At 47.2% G+C, this 23240-nt stretch overlaps 1 protein-coding gene across 4 annotated transcripts in view; it reads right to left on the bottom strand.

The window, feature by feature from the left end:
- Positions 1–11790: 11790 nt before the first annotated feature.
- FAM131B (family with sequence similarity 131 member B) overlaps positions 11791–23240 on the bottom strand; it is a 61501-nt gene continuing 50051 nt past the window's right edge. For 3 of the 4 annotated variants that reach the window (XM_034786724.1, XM_034786737.1, XM_034786744.1), the window contains exons 4-7: positions 19788–19881; positions 18780–18986; positions 18347–18490; positions 11791–17831 (exon numbers count right to left, since the gene is read on the bottom strand). In XM_034786724.1, the coding sequence (XP_034642615.1) occupies positions 17287–17831; positions 18347–18490; positions 18780–18986; positions 19788–19881 (990 nt within the window). In that variant the 3' untranslated portion in view covers positions 11791–17286. The remainder of the gene's footprint in view (positions 17832–18346; positions 18491–18779; positions 18987–19787; positions 19882–23240) is intronic. The other variant, XM_034786730.1, reaches the window with a different exon arrangement.

Genomic DNA, 23240 nt, shown 5'->3' with positions numbered 1-23240 from the left:
AATTGGTGCCCCCTAGTTCTTATATTATGGGAACAAGTAAATAACTTTTCCTTATTCACTTTCTCCACACCACTCATGGTTTTATATACCTCTATCATATTCCCCCTCTTTTCCAAGCTGAAAAGTCCTAGCCTCTTTAATCTCTCCTCATATGGGACCCGTTCCAAACCCCTAATCATTTTAGTTGCCCTTTTCTGAACTTTTTCTAATGCCAGTATATCTTTTTTGAGATGAAGAGACGACATCTGTACGCAGTATTCAAGATGTGGGCATACCGTGGATTTATATAAGGGCAATAAGATATTTTCCGTCTTATTCTCTATCCCTTTTTTAATGATTCGTAACATCCTGTTTGCTATTTTGACTGTTGCTGCACACTGCGTGGACGTCTTCAGAGAACTATTCACGATGACTCCAAGCTCTCTTTCCTGATTAGTTGTAGCTAAATTAGCCCCCATCATATTGTATGTATAGTTGGGGTTATTTTTTCCAATGTGCATTACTTTACGATCCCCCATGGAGGGAGATTGTGGGCTGAGAGCAGGCTGATGAGAAACGGCAGAGAGAAGCCACTCCCCTGCCTTCCCCTTTGCTAGCACAGGAAGGCCCCTCTCTTTAAACACTGCTTTTCTGCTACTTCAGGACTGGGTACCCTCCACACAGCTCTGCCAATACATCTCAATTGTAACTCAGAGCACCCTTTGCTATTCCATCTTCACCTGTGTCCAGAGGAGAGATGCTGCAGCAGCTTGGTGCATGCATGTGATACCCTGACATTCAGAGATGAGAGACTGCCAGGCTAACTCACTATTCCTGCCAGGTTTTCTCAGTACGATAGCAAAATTCAGTGTTGTAGAGTCTGCAGATTTCCCCAGCCATTGTGCAGCTTTCTACTGTAAAATTTGCATCAAAGAAACCAGGTAGCAGTCCCGGGGCTCTGCCAGACACAATCCCACTCATCAGGCTGTGAGGAGAGGAGATCCCAGGCACTTTATGATATGTCCTGATGCCTGGCCAGGTGCACCTCCACGAGCTGGCTGCCTGGAGGCTATGACAAAGCCAGAGGCAGCATGGTTCCCAGTTCCTGCCCTGTTCGTGCAACTGGGAGACACAAACTATGTTGGGTTTGCCAAGTTTATTTAAGCAGATGGTTCCCCTGCAGTGCTCCAGAGGCAGGTAAAAATCCTGGGGCACCTGCTAATATACTAGTGAGAATTTCTCCTTGGCCTTAATTCTAGCAATTAGGCTTGTACATGTAAACAAGAACCCTTTCTGAAGATGGGGGTTTCCATTGTGATCTGGCCTGCCCTGGTTCAGCTGGGGGCAGTAATGGTATATTTTAAAGCATGGGAAAGGGGGAAAGAAAGAAAACAATAAAGGCTTATCTTCTCGTAAAGTACCTGCAACTATCTGGCGTGTCATGCCCTATCAGCACTAGGGCTCTGTGCGCTGCCACCAAGCCTGAGTCCCTACCTCTCTGGGAGGGCAAGGTTTGTGGCTTGAGCTGATGTTGAAGCTGGCTTTTTAAATAAAAAATCGGAGAAAGGGAGAGAGTTGTGTGCATGAGAGCAAGACAGAGACAGATACAGACAGAGAAGAGATAGTTAAGTCCCAGGCAGACTGTGAAGAGCTACAAAAGGATCTCTCAAAATTGGGTGACTGGGCAACAAAATGGGAGATGAAATTCAGTGTTGATAAATACTAAGTAATGCACATTGGAAAACATAATGCCAACTATACATATAAAATGAAGGGATCTAAATTAGCTGTTACCATTCAAGAAAGAGATCTTGGAGTCATTGTGGATAGTTCTCTCAAAACAGCCACTCAATGTGCAGCAACAGTCAAAAAAGTGAACAGAAAGTTGGGAATCATTTAGAAAGAGATAGATAATAAGACAGAAAATATTATATTGCCTCTATATAAATCCATAGTATACCCACATCTTGAATACTGCGTGCAGATGTGGTCGCCCCATCTCAAAAAATATATAGTGGAATTGGAAAAGGTTCAGAAAAGGGGTATGGAACGGCTTCCATATGAAAAGCGATTAATAAGACTTGGACTTTTCAGCTTGGAAAAGAGACAACTAAAGGGGGATATGATTGAGGTCTATAAAATCATGAATGGTGTGGAGAAAGTAAATAAGGAAGTGTTATCTATTCATAACATAACTTGTGGTCATCAAATGAAATTAATAGGCAGCAGGTTTAATACAAAAGGAAGTATTTTTTCACACAATGCACAGTCAACCTGTGGAACTCCTTGCCAGAGGATGTTGTGAAGGCCAAGACTATAACAGGGTTCAAAAAAGAACTAGATAAATTCACGGAAGATAGGTCCATCAGTGGCTATTAGCCAGGATGGGCAGGAATGGTGTCCCTAGCCTCTGTTTGCCAGAAATTGGGAATGAGCAACAGGGAATGGATCACTTGATGGTTACCGGTTCTTTTCATTCCTTCTGGGGCATCTGGCATTGCCCACTGTTGGAAAACAGATACTGGGCTAGATGGACCTTTGGTCTGACCCAATATGGCTGTTCTTATGGTCTTAAGATGGGGACCAAATAATATAAGGAGGAGGAATCTTGGGCTGATGCACATAAGGGGCTCGGGCAGCTCAAAATAAGGCCTCATCTACACGTAAAGAGTTTTTGTCTGTAGGTTAGGAGTGTGAAAAACTCACACCCTGAAATAGCTAACTGTCTAGATGGTAGTACCGCTGGAAAGGTCTGGAGGTTATATTGGATCACAAATTGAATACGAGTCAACAATGTGATGCAGTTGTGAAAAAGGCTAATAGCATTCTGGGATGTATTTACAGGAATATTGTATGTTAGACACAAGAGGCCTCAACTGGAGTCTTGTGTCCATTTCTAGGCATCACACTTTAGGAAAAATGTGGACAAATGAGAGAGAACCCAGAGAACAACAACAAAAATGATAAAAGCTTTAGAAAACCTGATCTCTGAGGAAAGATTAGAAAAACTGGCCATGTTCTGTCTTAGAAAAGAAGCATGAGGGAGAACATGCTAACTGTCTTCAAATGTGGTAAGGGCTGTTATAAAGAAGATGGTGATCAGTTGTTCTCCATGTCCACTGAAGGTAGGACAAGTAGTAATGGTCTTAATCTGCAGCAAGGGAGATTTAAATTTGATATTAGGATAAACTTTCTAACTATGCGGGATAGTTTAAGCTCAAACAGGCTTCCAAGGGAGGTTGTGGAATCCCCCACACTGGAGGTTTTAAGAATAGGCTGGACAAACACCTGTCAGGGGTGGTCTAAGTATACTTGGCTCTGCCTCAGTGCAGGGGACTGGACTAGTTGACCTACTGAGGACCCTTACAGCCCTACATTTCTATGATAGCTATGCTACAAAAGCCCTAGTGTACATGCAGATATATCAGCAAAAAGTGATTTTGCAGGTATAAGCTACATCTCTATCAAGGGTTTGCTGCTATAGCTGTACCAATACAGTAGCCTAAGATGCATTTGAACACCTAGAATAGTCTTTCACTACAACCCTTGGGCAAAAAAGTAGAACTGGTTGCAGATTTGTATACCCCAGGATACAGCATTGGTGAACCCATTACTGGAATACTGGCTCCAGTTCTGTTATCCACTTTGAAAATGATGTTGAAGAATTGGAAAGGACTCAGAAAAGACCTACAAGAATAATTAGAGGTCTGGAAAACCTGCCTTACAGTAAGAGCCATAAGAAGCTAACTATTGAGTTTATCCAAGAGAACGCTAAGAGGTCACTTGATTGGTTCATGGGAAGAGATTTTTGATCTAGCAGAAAGCATAACAAGATCCAGTGGTTGGAACCTGAAGCTAGACAAATTCAGGCTAGAACTCAGGCACACATTTTTAACTCTGAAGGTAACTTACCAAGGGATTCGGTGAGTTTTCCGTCACTTGGCATTTTTAAATGAAGACTTGATGACTTTCTAAAAGGTACATTCTAGCTCATCCAGAAGTTATGGGCTCAATGCAGAAACTATTGGGTGGGTTCTCTGTACTGTGTTATGGAGGAGTTCAGTCTAGATTATCATAATGGCTCCTTCTGGCCTTAAAAGTACAAGAAACCATTTCTATGCCCTGCTGAGAAGGGGATTCATCCTCTGGCAGTACTGTGGCCAGCAAATAGAACAAGGGGAGGAAGCTTGTGTCTGCTTGATCCTGGGGGCCAGTTCAGTCCTTGAGCTAGTAAGATCAGACCCCAGCTTTACCTCAATGTGCACCTCAGCTGCTGTAGTCCCTAAGGGCCTTGTTGAAGCTGGGGAATAATCAGGCGTAGGAATCCTTGGTCCATGACTCCTCCTGCCCTTGGCCCAGAATGCCCCCAGCACTGGTGAATCCTGCAGGGCATCTGCAGAGCTCTTATGAGGTCCCATGTATCCGGGTATTCCTCAGGAATCCTAAAGGCTACTCTACAGCCCCTTTGCGCCATGTAGCCAGCACACAGGTGCTCTAGAGCAGTGAAGGATTCCCCCGAGTGCTAGTCTCTGACTCTGCCCAGGCTTCCCGTTACATGCAGTATATATTCTGGGCAGTGAAGGCACCACACTCCCTTCTTAGACCTGTTTTTTTTTTCTGGATACCTTTCTCCATTGAAGTGGTCCTGTGTGCTGTACAGGAAGCCATAGGCGCCGACTCCATGGGTGCTCTAGGGCTGGAGCACCCATGGGGAAAAAATGGTGGGTGCTGCAGGAGCCAGCTTCCCACTCCCTCCCAGTGCCTCCCACCCATCACAATCAGCTGTTCCACGGCATGCAGGAGGCACTGGGGGGAGGGAGGAGCGAGGATTGGGCAGCTTGGGGGAGGGGGCGGAATGTGACGTGAGGCAGGAAGAGGTGAGGTGGAGGTGGGGGTTTGGAGGAAGAGGTAGAGTGGGGGCAGGGCAGGAGCAGAGCGGGGGGGGGAAGAGGTAGCGCGGGAGTTGGGGCTTGGGAGAAGAGGTAGAGTGGGGGCAGGGCGGGAGCAGTGGTGGGAAGAGGCGGAGTGGGGGTGGGGCTTGCAGGAAGAGGTGGGGTGGGGTCTGGGGCAGAGCTACAGGGTCAAGCACCGCCTGGTACATTAGAAAGTTGATGCCTTTGCAGGAAACCTCAAAGTTTTACCTGGAAACCTTTGCTCCACAACATGAATCCCAAACCTTCACCCCAGAACCTGAATCTCCAGCTTCTACCCCATAAAACACACACAGGGAGCTTTACTTTAAAACCAAAATCTTTTCCCAAAACCTGTAAACTTCATCCCACAATTGAACCATCACCAAAGTCTTGAACTTTCTCTACAAATTCAAATCTAGGTCTATATGCCCAAGCTTTATCTACAAAACTGAACCCTTCAAAGCCAAGAACCCCTGGAGTATATGGAATTGAAAACAGATTGTCTCTCTCCCTAGCACCACCTTGCCCTGCCCAACTCCCCTAGCCTTTCTATATCTCTGTGCTTTCCCGTTTCCTCACTTGAAGGATGCAATACTCCACATGCTAGGAGTGGCCTGTTGTCACTGGATGTTGTCAGCCCAGTGCTTAGCCAGGGAGCACTGCAGTAAGGGGAGGGTGAGAGAAACTGAATCTGGGCGATTTCCTCAGCCCTTTTCTCTCCAGAGCAGACAGACAACCCCACCCAGATTTCTGGCTCCTGCTAGTGGACTACGTGTCCTGGGAGGGGATATTGTCAGTAACAAGGCAGTGTGTAGGGAGGCACTGAGGGAGGGAGGGAGCTGAGCAGTGGTACTTGCTGCAGCTGAAAGACAGATATAGCACATGTACCCCACAGGCCTGCACTTCCACAATAGCTGGTATATGGGGTGGAAGGGAAGCCAGGCCTTCTCCACGTCTCCCCACTTCCCTCTATGCCCAGACACATCTCACCCCAGTGCACTCTGAGAACACAGGCAGCAGTAGCATTTTGGCAGCCGCCTTCTGCCAAGGTGTGCTAAGGGGTAGACAGTGCTCCTGGGGCCTCCTTCTCCTTCCCACACACAACTCAGTGGATTCACACAGAGCAGCCATAACAGAACCAGTCTCCACTCCGTTCCTCAGTGTTCCCCACCTATACAATGGGGAGAATTATAGTTACCAATGATACCTTCACAGAGGCATTGTGAGGCTCAGTTCATTAATGTTAAGGCTTCAAAGTTCCTAAGCTGGAAGATGCTAAAGGAAGAACTTGGGTACTACTGAGATGACTAATCAGTATAAATACCTAGAAAGAGACAAACTTGGAGAGAGAGGGCACGAGAGAGCTATTACTAACTTTATTTTCCAATCAATAACAAATTTTAAAACAACCATAATGAAGACAGATTTTAAAATGTAAACTATTTATTTGTATATAAATAAATGTCTTAAAGCTGCCCAGTAATAAATGGCAAAGTCATCTGTGACTCTGAATAATGAAGGAAAATGAAAGAAAAAATCTAGGTAGAAAAAGGAAAATCACTAACATAAGGTCAGCATTTCAGCTACACAAGCTGAAGCTACAATTCCTCAAAACCTAACATCTAATCCCAAGTGCAACAGAACTGTGAGCAAAAGGCAGCACTGAAGATTTATGAAGAATAAGTTGCCAACAAACTTGGCTACCTTTTGCTCCTGAGATATACAATATAAATGGTTACAGAGAAAACAGGAGTTGTATCATACTTGGATTTTGATCCAATATTTTATGAGGTGTTTGTATGATTCACCAACCTAACTCCCAGTGTAAACAGTGCTATGTTGAGGGAAGGGCTTCTCCCATCAGCATAGCTACCCCCTCTTGCAGAGGTGAGAAGCTCTCCTGTCAGCATAGTAGCAGCTTCACTAAAGTGCTGCAGCTTTATAAGTGTAGACCTGCCCTCACTCTCAGTCATAATTCAAAGTGACTGGATATGAGAACTGCTATGTGCAGCTAAGAACTGTCAGAAGAACTGTAAAGAAATCATGCTGGCAAATGGCAAAGTAGAAGGTGGGGAGGTGTCGAGCAGGACTGTTCCAGGTCCAATCTTATTTAAAATCTTCATGAATAATCTGGAAGAGGAAGTAAATGGCATGGTTAATGAAAACTCACAGACGATAACTAGGGAAGAGCAGTGAATACCAGACGGGACAGAGAAATAATAAGAAAGAGACCTACAGAGAGCTGAGACTGGGACAGAAAATAACAGGATAAGAAAATAGCAGGAAACAGAGCTAACTTGTCTGAGGAAAAGAATCCAAAATACACTCAGTGGGAGGAGAATCCTAGGACAAAGAGATGCTTAAAAAGACCTTGAAAAGCTACAGCAGACAGCAAATTAAACATCTGTGTGTAGTGTAACAGGCAGTAAAAAGGCCAATATAGTTTTGGTATATGCAGAGGCATCATTTCATGAGTCAGGAAAGTGATAGCCCTCTTCTGTGCCTCTGGTGCAAGCACACTTGGAGTATTACAACTCTGAGCACCACATTTCAAGAACAACTACTGGCAAACTGGAGGTAGTTCAGAGAAAAGTACCAGAAATGGTTAGGTGGCTGGAGGGACTCACTGACAAGGAAAGACTAGAGGCGTTAACGATGTATGTTTTGTGAAAGCAACATCTAAGGTAAAGGGGCACAATAGTACGGACATCTGCAGGGTGTTCACACCAAGGAAGAGAGAAATTATATTAGGTGGCAAAGGGGGTACAATTAGAAGTATTGGGATGAAACTAAGGTAAAAATCATTTAGAATGAATAGCAGCAAACCCTTCCTGACAGTGAGATGTATTAGGCCTTTAGTTTTTCAAGTGTTGGAAGCTATGTTGGTTGGCAGATGTAAACTAGATTGGAAAAGCTGCAAGGAGATGGCAGCAATGTTGGCGACTCTATAGGGGTATCTCCCCTCTGAGTCAACATTAAACCACTACCCCAATACACTGGTAGGGGCATCATGCAGCTAGAAGTGCAGTTTTTTGGATTAAATGTAAAGCCAATGTCTGGATTACTCAAGGTCATTATAGATCTCATCCTGCTTAAACCTTCCCTGTGGTTTCATCTGACTGCTGGATTTTTCTGCATGTTCTGTCCTAACCTGCTGTCTAGCATGTTGTGAACCATCTCAAAGATGGCAGCATTTCATTGGTAATTGAATGACTCTTATATGTACAGTCTGTAACATGCTTTGAGATGAAGGACGCTGGAGAAATATCAGCATGAAAATGAATACCGCAGCTAAATGAAAAGATAAGGGAAGAGGGCAGCAGTGTCAGGACAGACATTGTTGGGCTCGCACAATGACCTCTGTTCTGTGACACAATGGCTGCAGATGAAGTGTCATCTTTTTATAGTGGAGTGAAAAAAGCTCTCTCACCTGCCTAGAATGAGATACTGCCCCTATCCTTGTATATGTCTCCAGCATGCTCTGGCTTTACTCCTATCAATGATTTTGTACCTCCACTCCTGCTAGGATACTGTTTCCTCAGACGCAAGTCCCTTAGATCCTCCCCACAGAAATAAAACACTTCCACCAGCCAGAATGGCAAGACCACATTCTGTTTAATAATAATGCCATAAGGACTGTACATGCCATTTTGGCCTACATCCTCTCCTTTTTCAGTGGCTGCTGCCACACATAGGTATGGAGGTGTGTAGTGCAATATAGTTTCCTATGTCCGTATGTATAATTTATAGATAGATAGATAGATAGATAGATAGATAGATAGATAGATAGATAGATATTTATAGATAGGGTATATATATATATATAGAGAGAGAGATAGAGAGATATTTTTTCTCATAAGTCATATTATCAAAACATGCGAAGAATAACCAGCGAAAAGATTTCACACAAAGAAGTTTTGGAGCTGGAAGACCAAAGGCAAATCAGTTTTGTTTTTGTTTATTTGGGGGTGGCATGGGACAAGGCAGGGGTAGGAGGGTTATAATGACAGACCCCCTTTTCTTCCTGCTCTTTCTTTCCCCATGAAGAGCCATGGCCCTCCACAAAATGCATCCTTGAGGGATGAAAAGAATCTCCATTCAGTCCCCCACAAAATCACACACAGCTGGGGAAGAGGGTCTTTACATTGCCCTGCTACAACCCCTCTTTGTCCTGTCCCCTTATGCAAAAGCAGTTTCATATGTTGAGAATACAAAATCTTAAGCCCCAAACCTTTGGTTGCTTTTAAACATGCTTCAAGACACCACTCCCCATTCTCCCACCCACCCATACCACCCAGAGATCACTGTACCTCCCACTCCCCAGCCCTTACCCACCCAACCCCGAAAAGAGCTTTTAAAAAAAGCCCCGCTCATTATAAAATGATTTTTGAGGCTCATTCTGTAGTTTGGAGGATCCTGGGGACCCATTGGTGACTCCCCCAATCATGCAAGACACCCACAAAACCAGAGAAGATAAACAGAAACCATCAAACAAAATACACCTGCAAAGCTGCTTCTGCTTTTCACACTGCTCATCTGCACACTACATGGAAACAGTGGATGGAAGTGGAGTGGATGCCTATGCTTGCCTGGAATGGACTGTGCACAGCATTTAGGTCAAGAACCTAAATGGGATTTGTGACCTCTAGAAAGGGAGCAGGGCAACAAGGGGAAATGCTTTTACTGGTTTTCTATCCCTCCTGCAAAGGCCTCTGGGATTCAGGTGAACCTGGACTGGATGGCTGTGTTATCCTGGAATTAACTGTCAGTGCATGACCTTTCTCCTGGGTGGAGAAGAACTTTGCCTGACAGGATGGACACTAGTTGTACCCTTGGGAGGAGCAGAACCAAGACCGGATTTCTGAAGACACCGAGCATTGACTCAGTGCAAGGTGGAAGTGGAGGCTGAGTTCCCACCCAACCAGTGATAGAAAGATAGCAACCCTCCCTTCTTAAGTGTACCACTTAGCTTAACCAGAAGCCCTTACCATCATTCTAGAACAGGCAGGTGCCTTGCTGATTACCCTGGGGAGCAACATTCATGACTGAACAGATAACCTGTCAGTCCCTACATTTCCAGGAGAAATCCTAGGGTCTGGGTGGAAATATTGTCCAAAACAGGGGTCTGGTCTGGTTACATTGCTTCAATTCCAATCCAGATCTATCTGTGCTGGGGAAATACAATGCACAAACCCAGTTGGTCCATATTACTCTTGTACAGACCTGTTCATATCCATACAAGGGAAGGACAAAAATTGCTAGGAAAAGCCATATATATAACAGAGACCCAGATGGTCTCTATGCTCCAGTGCAGACCCTGCCATATCTGTGCTGGTAACACAGTGAACATCTGGTCTGTATCACTTCCCAACAAACCTAGAGAGCTGTCTGTGCTTGCAGGGGCCTGTGATCTCCGGCAAGGGGCCAGACATTCTGCATAGTGAGAAACACTGTGCTGGGGAGAGAGACAGAAAGATACTGATCTGGCACAGATGTCTATCACTCTCCTACAGATCCAGCCCTATCTATCTCACCTGGGGAGCGACTGAAATGAAAGAGGGCCCCATCTGGCTTTCATTCATAACTGACACTGCCTCTGCTGTGCTATCTAATTGGTGCACATGAGATCCATATTCTACATATCACTCTGTTTATCCTTCCCTTCCCTGAGTTAAGGCACAGCACATCCCTGTCAGACTCCCTCTTCTGTGCTCCAGCTAAACAGCAAATGTTAATTCCTTTCCACTTTCTCTCAAGACAACATTAAATATGCCGATTGCAAATCACTGGCGATCGCTGTATTTGAAAGGCTCTTTTGGTAACAGCAGCTTAAAATGACATTTCCCATTGTTTAGAAATGTCTGAACCAAGCCATGAGGAAAATCCAAAGTGGGGTGAGATGGAGAAACTTTCCCTCATACCAGCTAGTGTGAGTTGGCAGGAAGAAACAGTTCTAGGCTGTGAGAGAGCAAGGACCTTCTCCTTACATCGGAAGGCTGAGGTGACAACTTTCTGGATTGTGAAGCTAAGCTTAATGCCAGCCTGTGCTACTCTCCAGAGTATTGAGGGGTGTTTACTTTTTACTTATCTTTTCCTCTATCAGGACAATTAATCTGACATTTAAGCTAAATGGGACTGAGTCTGGTGATTCAGGGCCTCACCCTGCTCCCACAAAGGCAAAGTCTCAGCTGACTTCAGTTGGAGTAGGATTGGGCTCTTACTTGGGGCAGTTGCAGTATTCTGGCTGTTCAGGAGAGACAAGGAAAGAAGTAGGTAACTTCTTGAGTATGGAGAAATCTCCCCTCCTCCCCCTCTTTGTCTTCCAGAAGCACGAGCTAGATGGCCTATGCATAGGCTTGGAAGGATTAGATTTTTATTGGTAATGATCAGTAAATGCTGATTTCACTGTACACACACAAACTAATGAAAAAATATTTCCATTGACAAATGAAATTTACAGCTAGGCAAAGTAAGAAAAATACTGCTTGAGAACTTTGAGTTTGATCTAAAGATATTTACTTTGTATATTTTGACATGACATGTTGACAATTTGTGTTTTAACACTTATGAAGCTATATAACTTTTTGAATCTCAACATCTGTCATTAAATAATCATTGTCTGACCTCCCTCATTTTCACCTCCCATAATTTCATGCAACTGTGAAAACTGAAATAGATAAAACTAGAAAAAATGATTTAAAATAATATTGATATTATCCATCAAAATTATATATTAAAAATCGAATTCTGCCAAGCCTACTTAGGCAGTACCAAGCTCTGTAACAGCACTTGAGCTACATACACCAAGTTGGGAGAGTCTCTTTCTTATTCTGTGATTAACTCCTCCAGCTCCTTTGCAGGGGTGTTATTTTTTAAAAAGCTTTTCTCATCTTTTTTGCTGACATATTTCCTCTACTTCCTCCTTTTCCCTGCTGCCTCCCTCCCCTCTCCAACACACACACCTTTTCAGATTTAGAAAATAGTGTCCTTTTCCCTGGCTGTCCTGCCGGCTCCACAGACAATTTCCATTTCCTGGACACAGTAAGGATGGTCCAGGCTTTAGCCATGCACATGGCCAGCCTATACATCTCAGGGCTATTCCAAAACTCAGGTTACCTTGGAACTGGCATGAAAATAGGCATGTACCTTGGCTGCAGAAGCTGTATCACCCCAGGAACCCACCACAGTGCCCAATACTTCCAACAGACTTGCCCCTGCCCTACAATCACAGGACAGGACTTATCAGTGGTGCTTACCTTTCCCTGTCAGCTCTGAAGTCCCAGCGTAGTCAAAGAAAAGGGGTGGAACTGGCAAGGGTGACTAGCCACTGCCTGAGATCTGCCAATTCACATGGAAACCGAAGAGCTGCCAGATGGGAATGACTGTCAGTCACTACAAAGTAGGAACAGATTGGAACCAGTCATCTAGAAGTGATAAGATCTGTGTCCCCTTCCTCAACTCCCTGAGCCATTTCCCCAGACCTAAGGATGTATCGGAACTGATACCCTACAGATGAAAGGCACCTTCCTCTTGTCCCATTCATCCAGCCAGTTCCCCCAACCTGGAGCCAAATTGAAAATTGTGCTTTAGAGATGAAAGACCCTATATCCCACTTCATGATTCCCCTGAGCCAGCCACTCACAGGGACACACTGGAACTGGTGCCCTAGAGGCAAAGATTCCAAATCCCATTACTCTGGACTAGCCAGTTCTTACCTACCCTGTCCCCCCACACTCAACTCAGCCCAACCCATGAACAACTTGTAGGTTTAACAACAGTAAAGTGAACTGGCCAGATGGTGGCAGTAGAGGGCACAGGAGTGAGAACAAGCTCTGTCTGTCTGAGAGCTGATTCAACTACTAGAGTAACCCATGTTTAAAGAGCACTTCTCTGTTCAGCAAAGAACAGAAGTCATGGCTCCTACTAAAGTCTTAATGGCTTTATGGCAAACAAAGGCAGGGAACCCTCTAGCTACACTGCTTCAAGCAATTTCAGAAATATTTCATGAGTGCAGCTCTGCTCACAAGTGACGACTCCAGATCAAACTTGCTTACTTGACAAATAAAAAGATGTTTGTTTCTGACTGTCAGCCCTGCAAACTCAGCCTGGGCTCTGAGAGTCAAGCTGGACTCTTTCCAGATCATCCCCTAGAATAAAGAATTTGCAAGTCAAATTGTGCCCCCAATGACACCTGTGGTAACCCCATGGCCCTCAGGAGGTTTGCACAGGTGTGACTAATTAGAACATAGAAAACAATTCTGCAGATGCTGCACAAGAAGGAATAGGTTCCATTACCCTCTTTCTGAGCTAGGCTGGCTCTGCAGGGATAACTTGAGTAAAAACCAAGTCAAAATCTAGTGCAAAGATTTTCAAAAGGGACTAGTAACTTTGCATTGCTCAGTTTTTGGATACTTTCAGTAGACCTGATTTTCAGAAAGTGCCAAAAATCAGGGAGCCTTAAGGCATCTGAAATTGGGCCCCCCAAAATTGATGAATCCAAAACCATGTGTCACTTCTGAAAACCTTAGCAATTTGAGAAGATCTGATTCTGGACACAGGTAGGGTGCAAGTCTGTTGCATAAGAAAAGCCCATTTTTATACAGTCACTTTTTAAGGTAGAATAACATTTTGCAGGAGAAGCAAAGTGACCTATCAGTTTGTGATTAATATTGTCCATTTGGGCCTCACTTAGGCAATGGTTGGAGGCCATGGGAATGCGGTGTCCAGTCAGGTTCCTGGCAATGAGAAAGGCATGTGTGTTCTTGGATGGTGGGGACATCGGGGGAAGTTTTTTTTGTGTGTGTGCAAAAAAGGTAAGATCTTTATTTGCAAAAAAGCAAGATCTTTATGGAAAAATCTTATACAATTTAATAACTTGAAAATAATAGGTTTCTGTAGAAATTACTCTAAACACCTGTAGGATTTAATAGACAATGAGATCCCATCTATAAGCTTTTTGAAACTGGGCTATAGAATTCTGTAGCAGAAGTATGATTCTCTAGCTGTCAGAAAACTCTGTGGGAAGGTTTTCACTTGCTATTACATTCTGTGGGATTTTCATAAGGTAAATTTCTTTTCTTTTTCTTTTTTAGTCTTTGTTTTCCATGTAATGTGTGTCCCTCTGTGATTTCTCTCCTATGGAGAAAATGCACCTCATACATTTGTCACACATCTTACCAAATGCACAACTTGTCTTCATTAAAAAAAAAATAGACCTAACCAAGATTACCCCCTTGTCCTGGTCCTGTGAATGACAAGGTGGGAGCAGGATACATTTGAAGATACACTGAAATATAGTTACCGTAAACATCCAGGTTGGTCCTGGCTAGGCCCTCAGGGCAGAATGGTTCGGAAAAATAAGAAGCAGGCTTATCGAACCTTCCTCACCCCCAAAGAAACACCCCATAGAAACACAACTTCATTTTCCCTGAAGGTTCAAAAAAAAAATTGGGTTAACTTTCATTTGTATGTCATCTGCTGCAGTGCCCGTGCACTTTCCCAGTTTCTCTGTTCTTGCTAGTGAGACTTCCCCAATCCATGCAGCAGCCAGACCAAAGCAGTTCAGATAAACTCAGGATAATGAGTCCTCCCAGGATTCTGGGAGGTGCTTTATCCAACCTTCTCAACCTTGGGAGGGTGGCACCAGAATGTGTAAACATATTTAAGTAGATATAGAAACCTCATCACCCAGGAAAGGAGCAACCTCCCCTGGGAGAGACAGGGAAGCTCCAAAGAAATGGGGACAAAGAGGTGGTAACAAATGCTTTTGTCTCATATCCACCTCCAAGCGTCAGCCTCACATAATCCTCCCAAACACTCCTCCCAGTGGTGTTTCCATTAGTGGTGCAGTGGAGAGGGAAGACAGGTCCTCTTGAAATGGAGCTTGCCAGAGAGACTCAGAAGTTCACTGTGGAGTTCCCTATAATCCCAATTGCCGGTAGGAAAGGTGTGTGAGCGGAAATACCATCTTCAAGGCTCCATGTCTAATTCACCCTCCTCTTGACTCCTGGACATGATCCACTTCTGTTTTCCTGTGGCTGTCTCAGCTCCTAGCCTCCTGGATAATATTCCTGCTACATTCTCCTCTCCTGATATGTACTCCTTCCCTGCTACATGGGTTGGGTTCCAAACCTGGATCAGAAGAGGAACGTACCTCACTCTCCCATCCTGCAAGCAGCAATACCAATTCTACCATCAGGGAGGAGAAGACAGAGAGGAGACAAACATCTGTATTCCAGTTGAACAGAGTGGCTCTGGCTTGGAGCAAGTGGGGCAGAGATGCCTCCGGGGTAGTGCAGAAAGAGGGCAATCTCCAGCTTGGTTCATTTATCCAGTTCCCCACCCTTAATTTGCCCTTTGTGGGCATTTCTTTGCTCATACACTGCCCATATTTCAGTGAACACCCAACACTTCTACTATCCCCTGTTGGTCATGTTCTGCTGTCTGAACAATGATTGCCCCCACACAATTTTTGTCTCCTGTTTATTCCCTAGCAAGAGCAGAGAGGAAACAATTGGTTAAATACTTATTTAAAGTCCCTTCTCCTGCAGTATGTCTGCAGCAACAAGAAGGGGAATCACATGGGATCAAAACCCCTTCAGTCCATGAATCATAAATTTTGTTAACAAAAATACAGAACCCGTACAAATGGGGAAAAACCCCCAAAACCCAGCCTTCCCCACCCCCGAAAGAGAGATGGGAGGAATGAGAAAAAAAGAAAACAGTGCCAAGGAATATTTACATTGTCAAGAAAAAACAGAAAATGTAAAGCAGGAAAGAGAAATGAACAGGAGGGAGGAGAAAAATTCCCCTCCCACCCCCATACACATTTGGCACCACAGAGGGACCAGGGACACTGAGAATGGTACGGTAGTTATGGTCAGTGGTGGCCAGCCCACAGGCCTTTCCTTCTGTTAACCACTGTGTTTAGAACCATTACCCAGCAATATAAAACTGTAGAAAAAGAAACAGCAACAAAACTCCAATATAAACTGGAAAATGGTGATACTGTTTGTTCCTGCTGTTCCTGGCCTCCATGAAGAGGAAAAGAGGGAAGGATTCAGGCAGCAGCAAAGAGGTGGACAAACTCCCAAATCCTCCAGGAAAATCAGCTTTATGTTACTGTGTCTATATAGTAGAAAATGGCAGGTGACCCCTCCCCATGCATGTAGTGCCCAACACCATGTGGATATATCTTTCCTCCCCCTCCCCCTGCAGCTCCCAGGCAGACAGACATGTCAGAGGGAGCAAAAGAAAAATGTTTCAAAGAGACTGAAGCACAGCTGTTGACATATGGGTTTAGGTCTGTAGCCACAGAGCCTCACCATCTGTACCACAGCACAGCCCGTGTCCACAGAGCCACACCATCCATACCAGAGCACAGCCCATGTCCACAGAGCCACACCATCCATACCAGAGCACAGCCCATGTCCACAGAGCCACACCATCCATACCAGAGCACAGCCCATGTTCACAGAGCTATGCCATCCATACCTGAGCACAGCCCAGGTCCACAGAGCCTCATCATCCATACCAGAGCACAGAGCCATGTCCACAGAGACACACCATCCGTACCAGAGCACAGCCGGTGTCCATTGAGCAACGCCATCCATACCAGAGCCCAGCCCGTGTCCACAGAGCTACACCATCCGTACTAGAGCACAGCCCTTGTCCACAGAGGTATGCCATCTGTACCAGAGCACATCCCATGTCCACAGAGCCTCACCATCCATACCATAACACAGCCTGTAACCACAGAGCCACACCATCCATACCACAGTACAGTCTGTATCTACAGGGCCTTGGGTCTCATATCAAAGAACTGTACAGTATTTATCCATATAGCTCATCCATCCTATCAGTGCAGTGGCTATATCCATAAGCCTTATCCTGTATATCAGCCATAATCCCTGTATCAGTGCAACCTATATCCGCACAGTCTTGTGCCCTGTTCAAAACAAACTCTGTATTCACATATCCCATGGATCAAAGCAGATTGTAGCAAAACAACATCCATTCTGCCAAGATAGATCCTATCCATACAGCCATATCCCAGTATCAAGCCATTGTTTGTATCTTGGGAGCCACATCCCAGCATCTGAGCAGTCTGAAACCAGAGCCAAACCCTTGTATCAAAAAGATTTAAAGTCCAGAGTTCCCTGAGCCCCCGGCATGCTGTCCAGAACAGGGGGCCATGGGATCAGTCCATGATGGTGGGCAAGGAGGGCTCTGCCCCTGTTAAACACCTCCAGTCCTTTACTTCCCTTTTGTTAAAAATTAAATGTCAGAATGACAGGTGTGTCCACCTGGAAACCTGGGGAGAGGTTTTCCTGTCATTTCATTCTCCCCTCCCCTCTCCCATTTGTTAGTAGTGACGGATTCCTCACTGGCAGCATCAATTGTTTGCTTCCCCCTCCTCCTCATCAAAGGACTGCACCCCGGACGAGGTGACATCCGAGACCTTGCGGCTGAGTGCAGCATGTTCCAGCTCCTCCCGAGGTGACAGCGACTCCAGGTCCCGGCATACAGCATCATCCTCCTCTGGAGAGGTCTTCTTGTTTAGCAGCGGGGCCTTCTCCAGTAGAGGGTTCCCTTCCTCCTCTGTATGCACCCCCATGTAAGTGCTGGATTCAGACCCACTGCCACCCCCTGCGGCAGTCTGAGGGGGCCACATGTCAACGAGCCCTGGGTTCTGGAGCAGGGCCTGTGGTTGCTGCTGCTGCATCTGATGCTGCTGGATGAGGCTACTCTGAATCAATGTGCTCTCCTGCAGGTTGGACTGGGTCTCCTCAAAGTTCTGGCCTAGGTAGGAGCCGGTAGCCGGGGAAGCAATGAGGGACTGGTCGCTGGTCTCCCACGCATCAGAGGAGCCCAGGCAATACATGCCCTGAGAGACATAGGAGTGAGGCCAGCTGTCATACTGTGTCTGGGCCATGTGATCTGCAGAAAGAGAAGGGGAGAGAAAGGGGGAGAGTGAAGGGGGAAAACAAAGAGTGCAAAAGGAGGAATTGGAGAGAGAGAATGAGAAAGAGAGTGAGACAGGACAAACAGAAACAGGGAGAGACAGAGGGGGCAGTGGAGAACAGAGAGAGGTGTCGGGGAGGACAGGAAAAGAGAGGGAGGGCAAGATGGGAGCCATTGGAAATGGCAGACAGACAGACAAATCTGCAGAACCTGTGTATAACAGGTGATTGATTCCAGCAGATGCTGGCCTTCCCTGCTGTGCCCAGAGGCCCAGGAGAATGGGGTCTGGAGCTTGTCTACTGGGCCCTGACTCTATAGTAAGCTCCATGAGTGGGGAATATTCCTCTCTCTGCCAGATCTCAACTCACGAGAAAGGGCAATGGTGACCCCCACAGAGGATAAAGAAACTAGTAGATATGGAAAGGAACCTGGCAGCAAGGATGGGGGAGGGCAGGGATGTCCCAGGACCAGTGGGAGGGGGTAGGGCTCACCCTGGTTCTCCATCAGCTCCTGGTAGTTCTCACTGTAGTTGCTTGCTGGGTTCTCCTGGTTGGAGTTGACACTCACATCCTCACCATCCATGGAGGACCAGGCCATGAGAGTGGCCTCAGAGATGGCAAACTGCTCCATCACCCCTGCGCCAGAGAGAGACAGTGGAGACATGAGGAGCTCCCCACGTACCCCCACCTCACTGACACCCCTGAAACACTGATTCTACCTATTCCTGCCTCAATGATATCCCCTGCTCTGACCTGCCCCTCCTCGCCATGCATATACCCCAGTAAGTCCCCCCTGCCTTCATCTGAGCTGCACCTCCGTACTCCATCTGTGTGCATTCCCCAGCAATTCCCTTCTCTGGCTCTCACAGGCTCCCCTTTCTCTCTCTGCTCTCAGGCACCCCAGTGTGGGGTAAGTCAGGACTACCTGCAAGGAATCGGGCCTCCTTCTCGCCGTCACTCAGGTCTGAGTAGGCATCAGCATCCTTGCGCACCGCTTCATGTGTATGCTGCTGTTGCTGGCTGTTACCTTTGTCCCACCCTTGCCACTCAATCATGTGAGCTACACGACCCTGTCCCATAGCCGTTGGCTTCGTGACGTGATCCTTCATGCTGCGGGATATCCCTAAGGGGCCAGACATCAGAAAACAAGGAGGGGCTATTACACAGCTCCAAGGTTATTTGTCACTCTATTCACCCTTCCCTGGAAAGGGGCTCCCCCATCGTCCCCTGGACTCCTTCCCTTAGATGGTGCCCCCTCCCTCCCTTGCTGTGGGACTCAAATGGCCTATTAAGCAACTCCAGGAGTTGTAATTGCTCTCCATACCCCTCCCTGATATTTCATGGATGGGGTCCCATTGGGGGCGCAGTAAGGAAAGGAAGAGAAACCCAGAAGTGAAAGAGCCCGGAGAAAGAATTATCTTTTTTGCCCAGCACAGTGTTAGGGGAACAGTGGGTACAAGGGGCAAATCCCAGAACTGGATGATCTAGGAGACTGAAAAAGGGTCTCCTCCCAGGGCAGTCTTGAGGGAAAGAAATTGAAGCAGTCTGAGCATGGGGGCACAGTGTGAAGAGCCGGGGGGTCTGAGACAAACTTGAAGTTTTAAGAGGCAACAACTGAGATAGGCCTGAGGCTAGGCAGTTGTGGATCAGAGAGGTCTCGAGTTGGGCAGAGCAGTGAGGAGAGGACAAGGGTTAAGGGGCAACAATTAGAAGAACAGTGAGGAGAGGCCTCAGATTAGGGGGCAGCAGTTGGGAGAGCAGCAAGTAGAAGAGGCCTCGGGTTATGGGGCAATGGTAAGGAGAGGTCTCAGGTTGAACAGAGAGTGGGGAGACACCTGGGTTTGTGAGGCAGCAGCAGGGAAAACAATGGGGAGAGGCCCAAGGTCAAAGGGAGAGGAGCAGTGGCAAATAAACCCAGGTTTGAGGTTCTCACCAGAGAAAGATGACTTAGCCAGAGCCCCAATTCCATAAGCATTGGAGTTCCGCTTCAGCTTGGGGAGAATGGAGGTTGTGTCTTCCATGGACAGCTGAAAAGAGAGAGAGCATGAAGGTGTGAAAGAGAGGGAATGATGAAGGAAAAAGAAAATGAGAGAAGGAGAAGAAGGGGATGGAAATGAGAGATCAGTTGAAGAGTTCAGGAGGGCAGAGGAAAGATGGGAAGCAGAAGCAAATGACAGGAGAAGGAATACAAAGGGAAGGGGAAAAGGGGATGCAATATAATCTGGACAAAGAATCTGCATGACTCCCTTTGCAGGGCTGCATGAGGTAAGAGCATGGTTGGGGGGGAGGCCCCACTCTGTGGGCATGTTGCCCTCCCCCCATCTCTCTTTTGATGACTGTGGTGAGTTTTTCTGTATAGTGACTGCGGGTTTGGGGTGGAAGGAGCGAGGGTTGAGGGTGAGGAGGTGTGACGTCATTGACATGAATTATGACCATATAGACCATTGTTGCAACCAAGGTCCTATAGTGGCACCAAATCTTGTACAAAGGACAGGGCCGGCTCCAGGGTTTTGGCTGCCCCAAGCAGCCAAAACAAAACAAAACAAAAACAAACAAACAAAAAGCCGTGATCGCGATCTGCGGTGGCAATTCGGCGGGAGGTCCTTCACTCCCAGGCGGAGTGAGGGACCGTCCGCCGAATTGCCGCCGAATACCTGGACGTGCCGCCCCTCTCCGGAGCAGCCGCCCCAAGCACCTGCTTGAGAAGCTGGTGCCTGGAGCTGGCCCTGACAAAGGAGGTCATATAAGGTGTCCATGAAAAGGTTACGATTTGCTAGTTATGATTACGCTATCTGTATGCATGGTTCATTTTTGTATTTAGAGTTATAGGTACACCACTACCCCAATATAACATGACCCGATATAACACGGGTTCGCATAAAAGGTGGTAAAGCTCTGACACGCTGCTCTGAGCAGTGTGTTAAGGGTGCCGGGCCAGGCCAGGGCCGAGGGGTTGGATAAGGGGCAAAGGGTCTCAGGGGTGGTCAGGATCTCCCCCCCCCCAGTGTCTGGGAGGTAGGAGCTGTGGGGGGGCACTTTTGGGGGGCCCACAGTCCCAGAGTGGTCCTGGGGATTAGGGGGGGGGGCCGGGAGCAGCCCACTCCATTTCCCTCACCCCAGCCCCAGCTGTGTCGCTCAAGGGAGGGGGTTTGGGGGAAGCGATCCCCCCCCACACTCATTGGCAGGAGCAGAAGCGGAGCAGCCCGGCCCCAGCCCGCTCCATTCTGCTACCTCCCAGCCATGGCGCTCCACTTCCCACCGCAGGTGAGTCCTTTCCCAAACCTCCCTACACTCACCTGTGGCAGCAAGCGGAGTGCCGTGGCTGGGAGCTGGCAGAGTGGAGTGGGCTGGGACTGCGTCACTCCGCTTCCTGCTGCAGGTGAGTGTGTGGGGGGGCGTCCTTTCCCCAACTTCCCCGCACTCAACAGCGGCGGGAAGCAGAGCAGCCCGGCCCCAGCCAGCTCCCCTCTGTCAGCTCCCATCCGCGGCACTCCACTTCCCGCTGCAGGTGAGTGCAGGACCTTTCCCCAGCCCCCCCTCCTCCCAGCGACACGGCTGGGGCCGGGGCAAGGAAAGTGGAGCAGGCTGGGGCCGCATCGCTCCGCTTCCTGCCGCAGGTGAGTTTGGAGGGCGTCCTTTCCCCAACCTCCCCGCACTCACCGGCGGCAGGCAGCGGAGCAGCCCAGCCCCAGCCAGCTCCACTCTACCAGCTCCCAGCCGCGGCGCTCCACTTCCCACTGCAGGTGAGTGCAGGACCTTTCCCCAGTTCCCTTCCCACCACGACATGGCTGGGGCTGGGGCTGGGGCTGGGGCTGGAGCAAGAAAAGTGGAGCAGGCTGGGGCCGCGTTACTCCGCTTCCCGCTGCAGGTGAGTGCGGGGGTCGTCCTTTCCCCAACCTCCCCGCACTCACCGAAGGTGGGAAGCGGAACGCCGCGGCTGGGTGGTGGCGGAGTGGAGCGGGCTGGGGCCGGGCTGCTCTGCTTCCAGCCGCCGCTACTGAATGCCTGTCAGGGGGTGGGGGTGGATAGGGAACAGGGAGCAGGGGGGTTGGGTAGGGGGTCGGGTCCTGGGGGTGATTAGGGACATGAATCTCTGAAGGGGGCGGTCAGGGAACAAGGAAGGCCAAAGCAAGTTCGATATAACGCGGTCTCACCTATAACACGGTGAGATTTTTTGTCTCCCGAGGACCGTGTTATATCGGGGTAGAGGTGTATTGGCTCTATACTGTCTGTAATTCAAACTTATGTTATGCTTCTGGGTGACACCCCAGACAATTTGGCATTAGCACTGCCTATCCTGCTTGATGGCCTATTAAGGTTCATCAGCTATACAACTGACCCATTGAGAGAAGGCAGATACACCTTGTGCCTCAGCAAGGCATGCAGAGATATCCCTATGGACAGAACTCTAAGGTTTTTCCTTGCCATGTGCGGGGTGGCTTGTGCTTAGAACAAAGAAAGCACAAGCCACACGCAAAAGGACTATAAAAGGCATCATCATCATCTCAATTTTGTCTTCAATCCTGCTTCTGACCTCTGGAGGAACTGTGCTTGAAACTGAAGCTCTGATCCAAGGACTGAACGACCCATCCCAGCTGTGGATGTACTCCAGAGACTTGATTTGAGCCTGCAGTTTATTCCATCACTGCTACAAGCCGGAACCAAGAACTTTGCCATTACTCTATGTAATTTAACCAATTTTAACTCTCATCTATATTTCTTTCTTTTTATGAATAAACCTTTAGATTTTAGATTCTAAAGGATTAGCAACAGCGTGATTTGTGGGTTAGATCTGACTTGTATATTAACCTGGGTCTGGGGCTTGGTCCTTTGGGATTGGGAAGACCTTTTTTCTTTTAGCGGGGCATTGATTTTCTTAACCATTCGTTCCCATAATGAGTGACACTGGTGGTGATACTGGGAAACTGGAGTGTCTAATGGAATTGCTTATATGATTTATGGTTAGTCAGTGTGGTGAGACCGAAGTCCTCTCTGTTTGGCTGGTTTGGTGTGCCTTAGAGATGGAGAACAACTAGCCTGGGGCTGTGACTGCCCTGCTCTAAGCAATTTGTCCTGAATTGATACTCTCAGTTGTGTCCTGCCAGAGGCCTCATCGTTACAGGAGGTGACACAGCACAACAGGTCAGGAAGCAAGAAGCAGTAATAACAGGAGAAGAATATGCTTTTGACCATTGTTTTCTCTCACATTTTAAATAATCTGTATTGAAAAAAACAGAATGAAGAAGCATGTGTCAGCGATGATTCCCTCTTTATTCTGTCCATTCACAGCTACAATATATATATAAACACACAAACAAACAATAATAATGGCCTTATCCTTGTGCCTCCCAGCCATTCCCCTCCCTATGCTCAGCCTCAACTCTAG

Source organism: Trachemys scripta, chromosome 1, assembly GCF_013100865.1.
Source record: "Trachemys scripta elegans isolate TJP31775 chromosome 1, CAS_Tse_1.0, whole genome shotgun sequence".
In the NCBI taxonomy this organism is placed as follows: Eukaryota; Metazoa; Chordata; order Testudines; family Emydidae; genus Trachemys; species Trachemys scripta.
The sequence above is the reverse complement of the archived record's forward strand: the minus strand, read 5'-3'. Positions and strand labels throughout refer to the sequence as shown.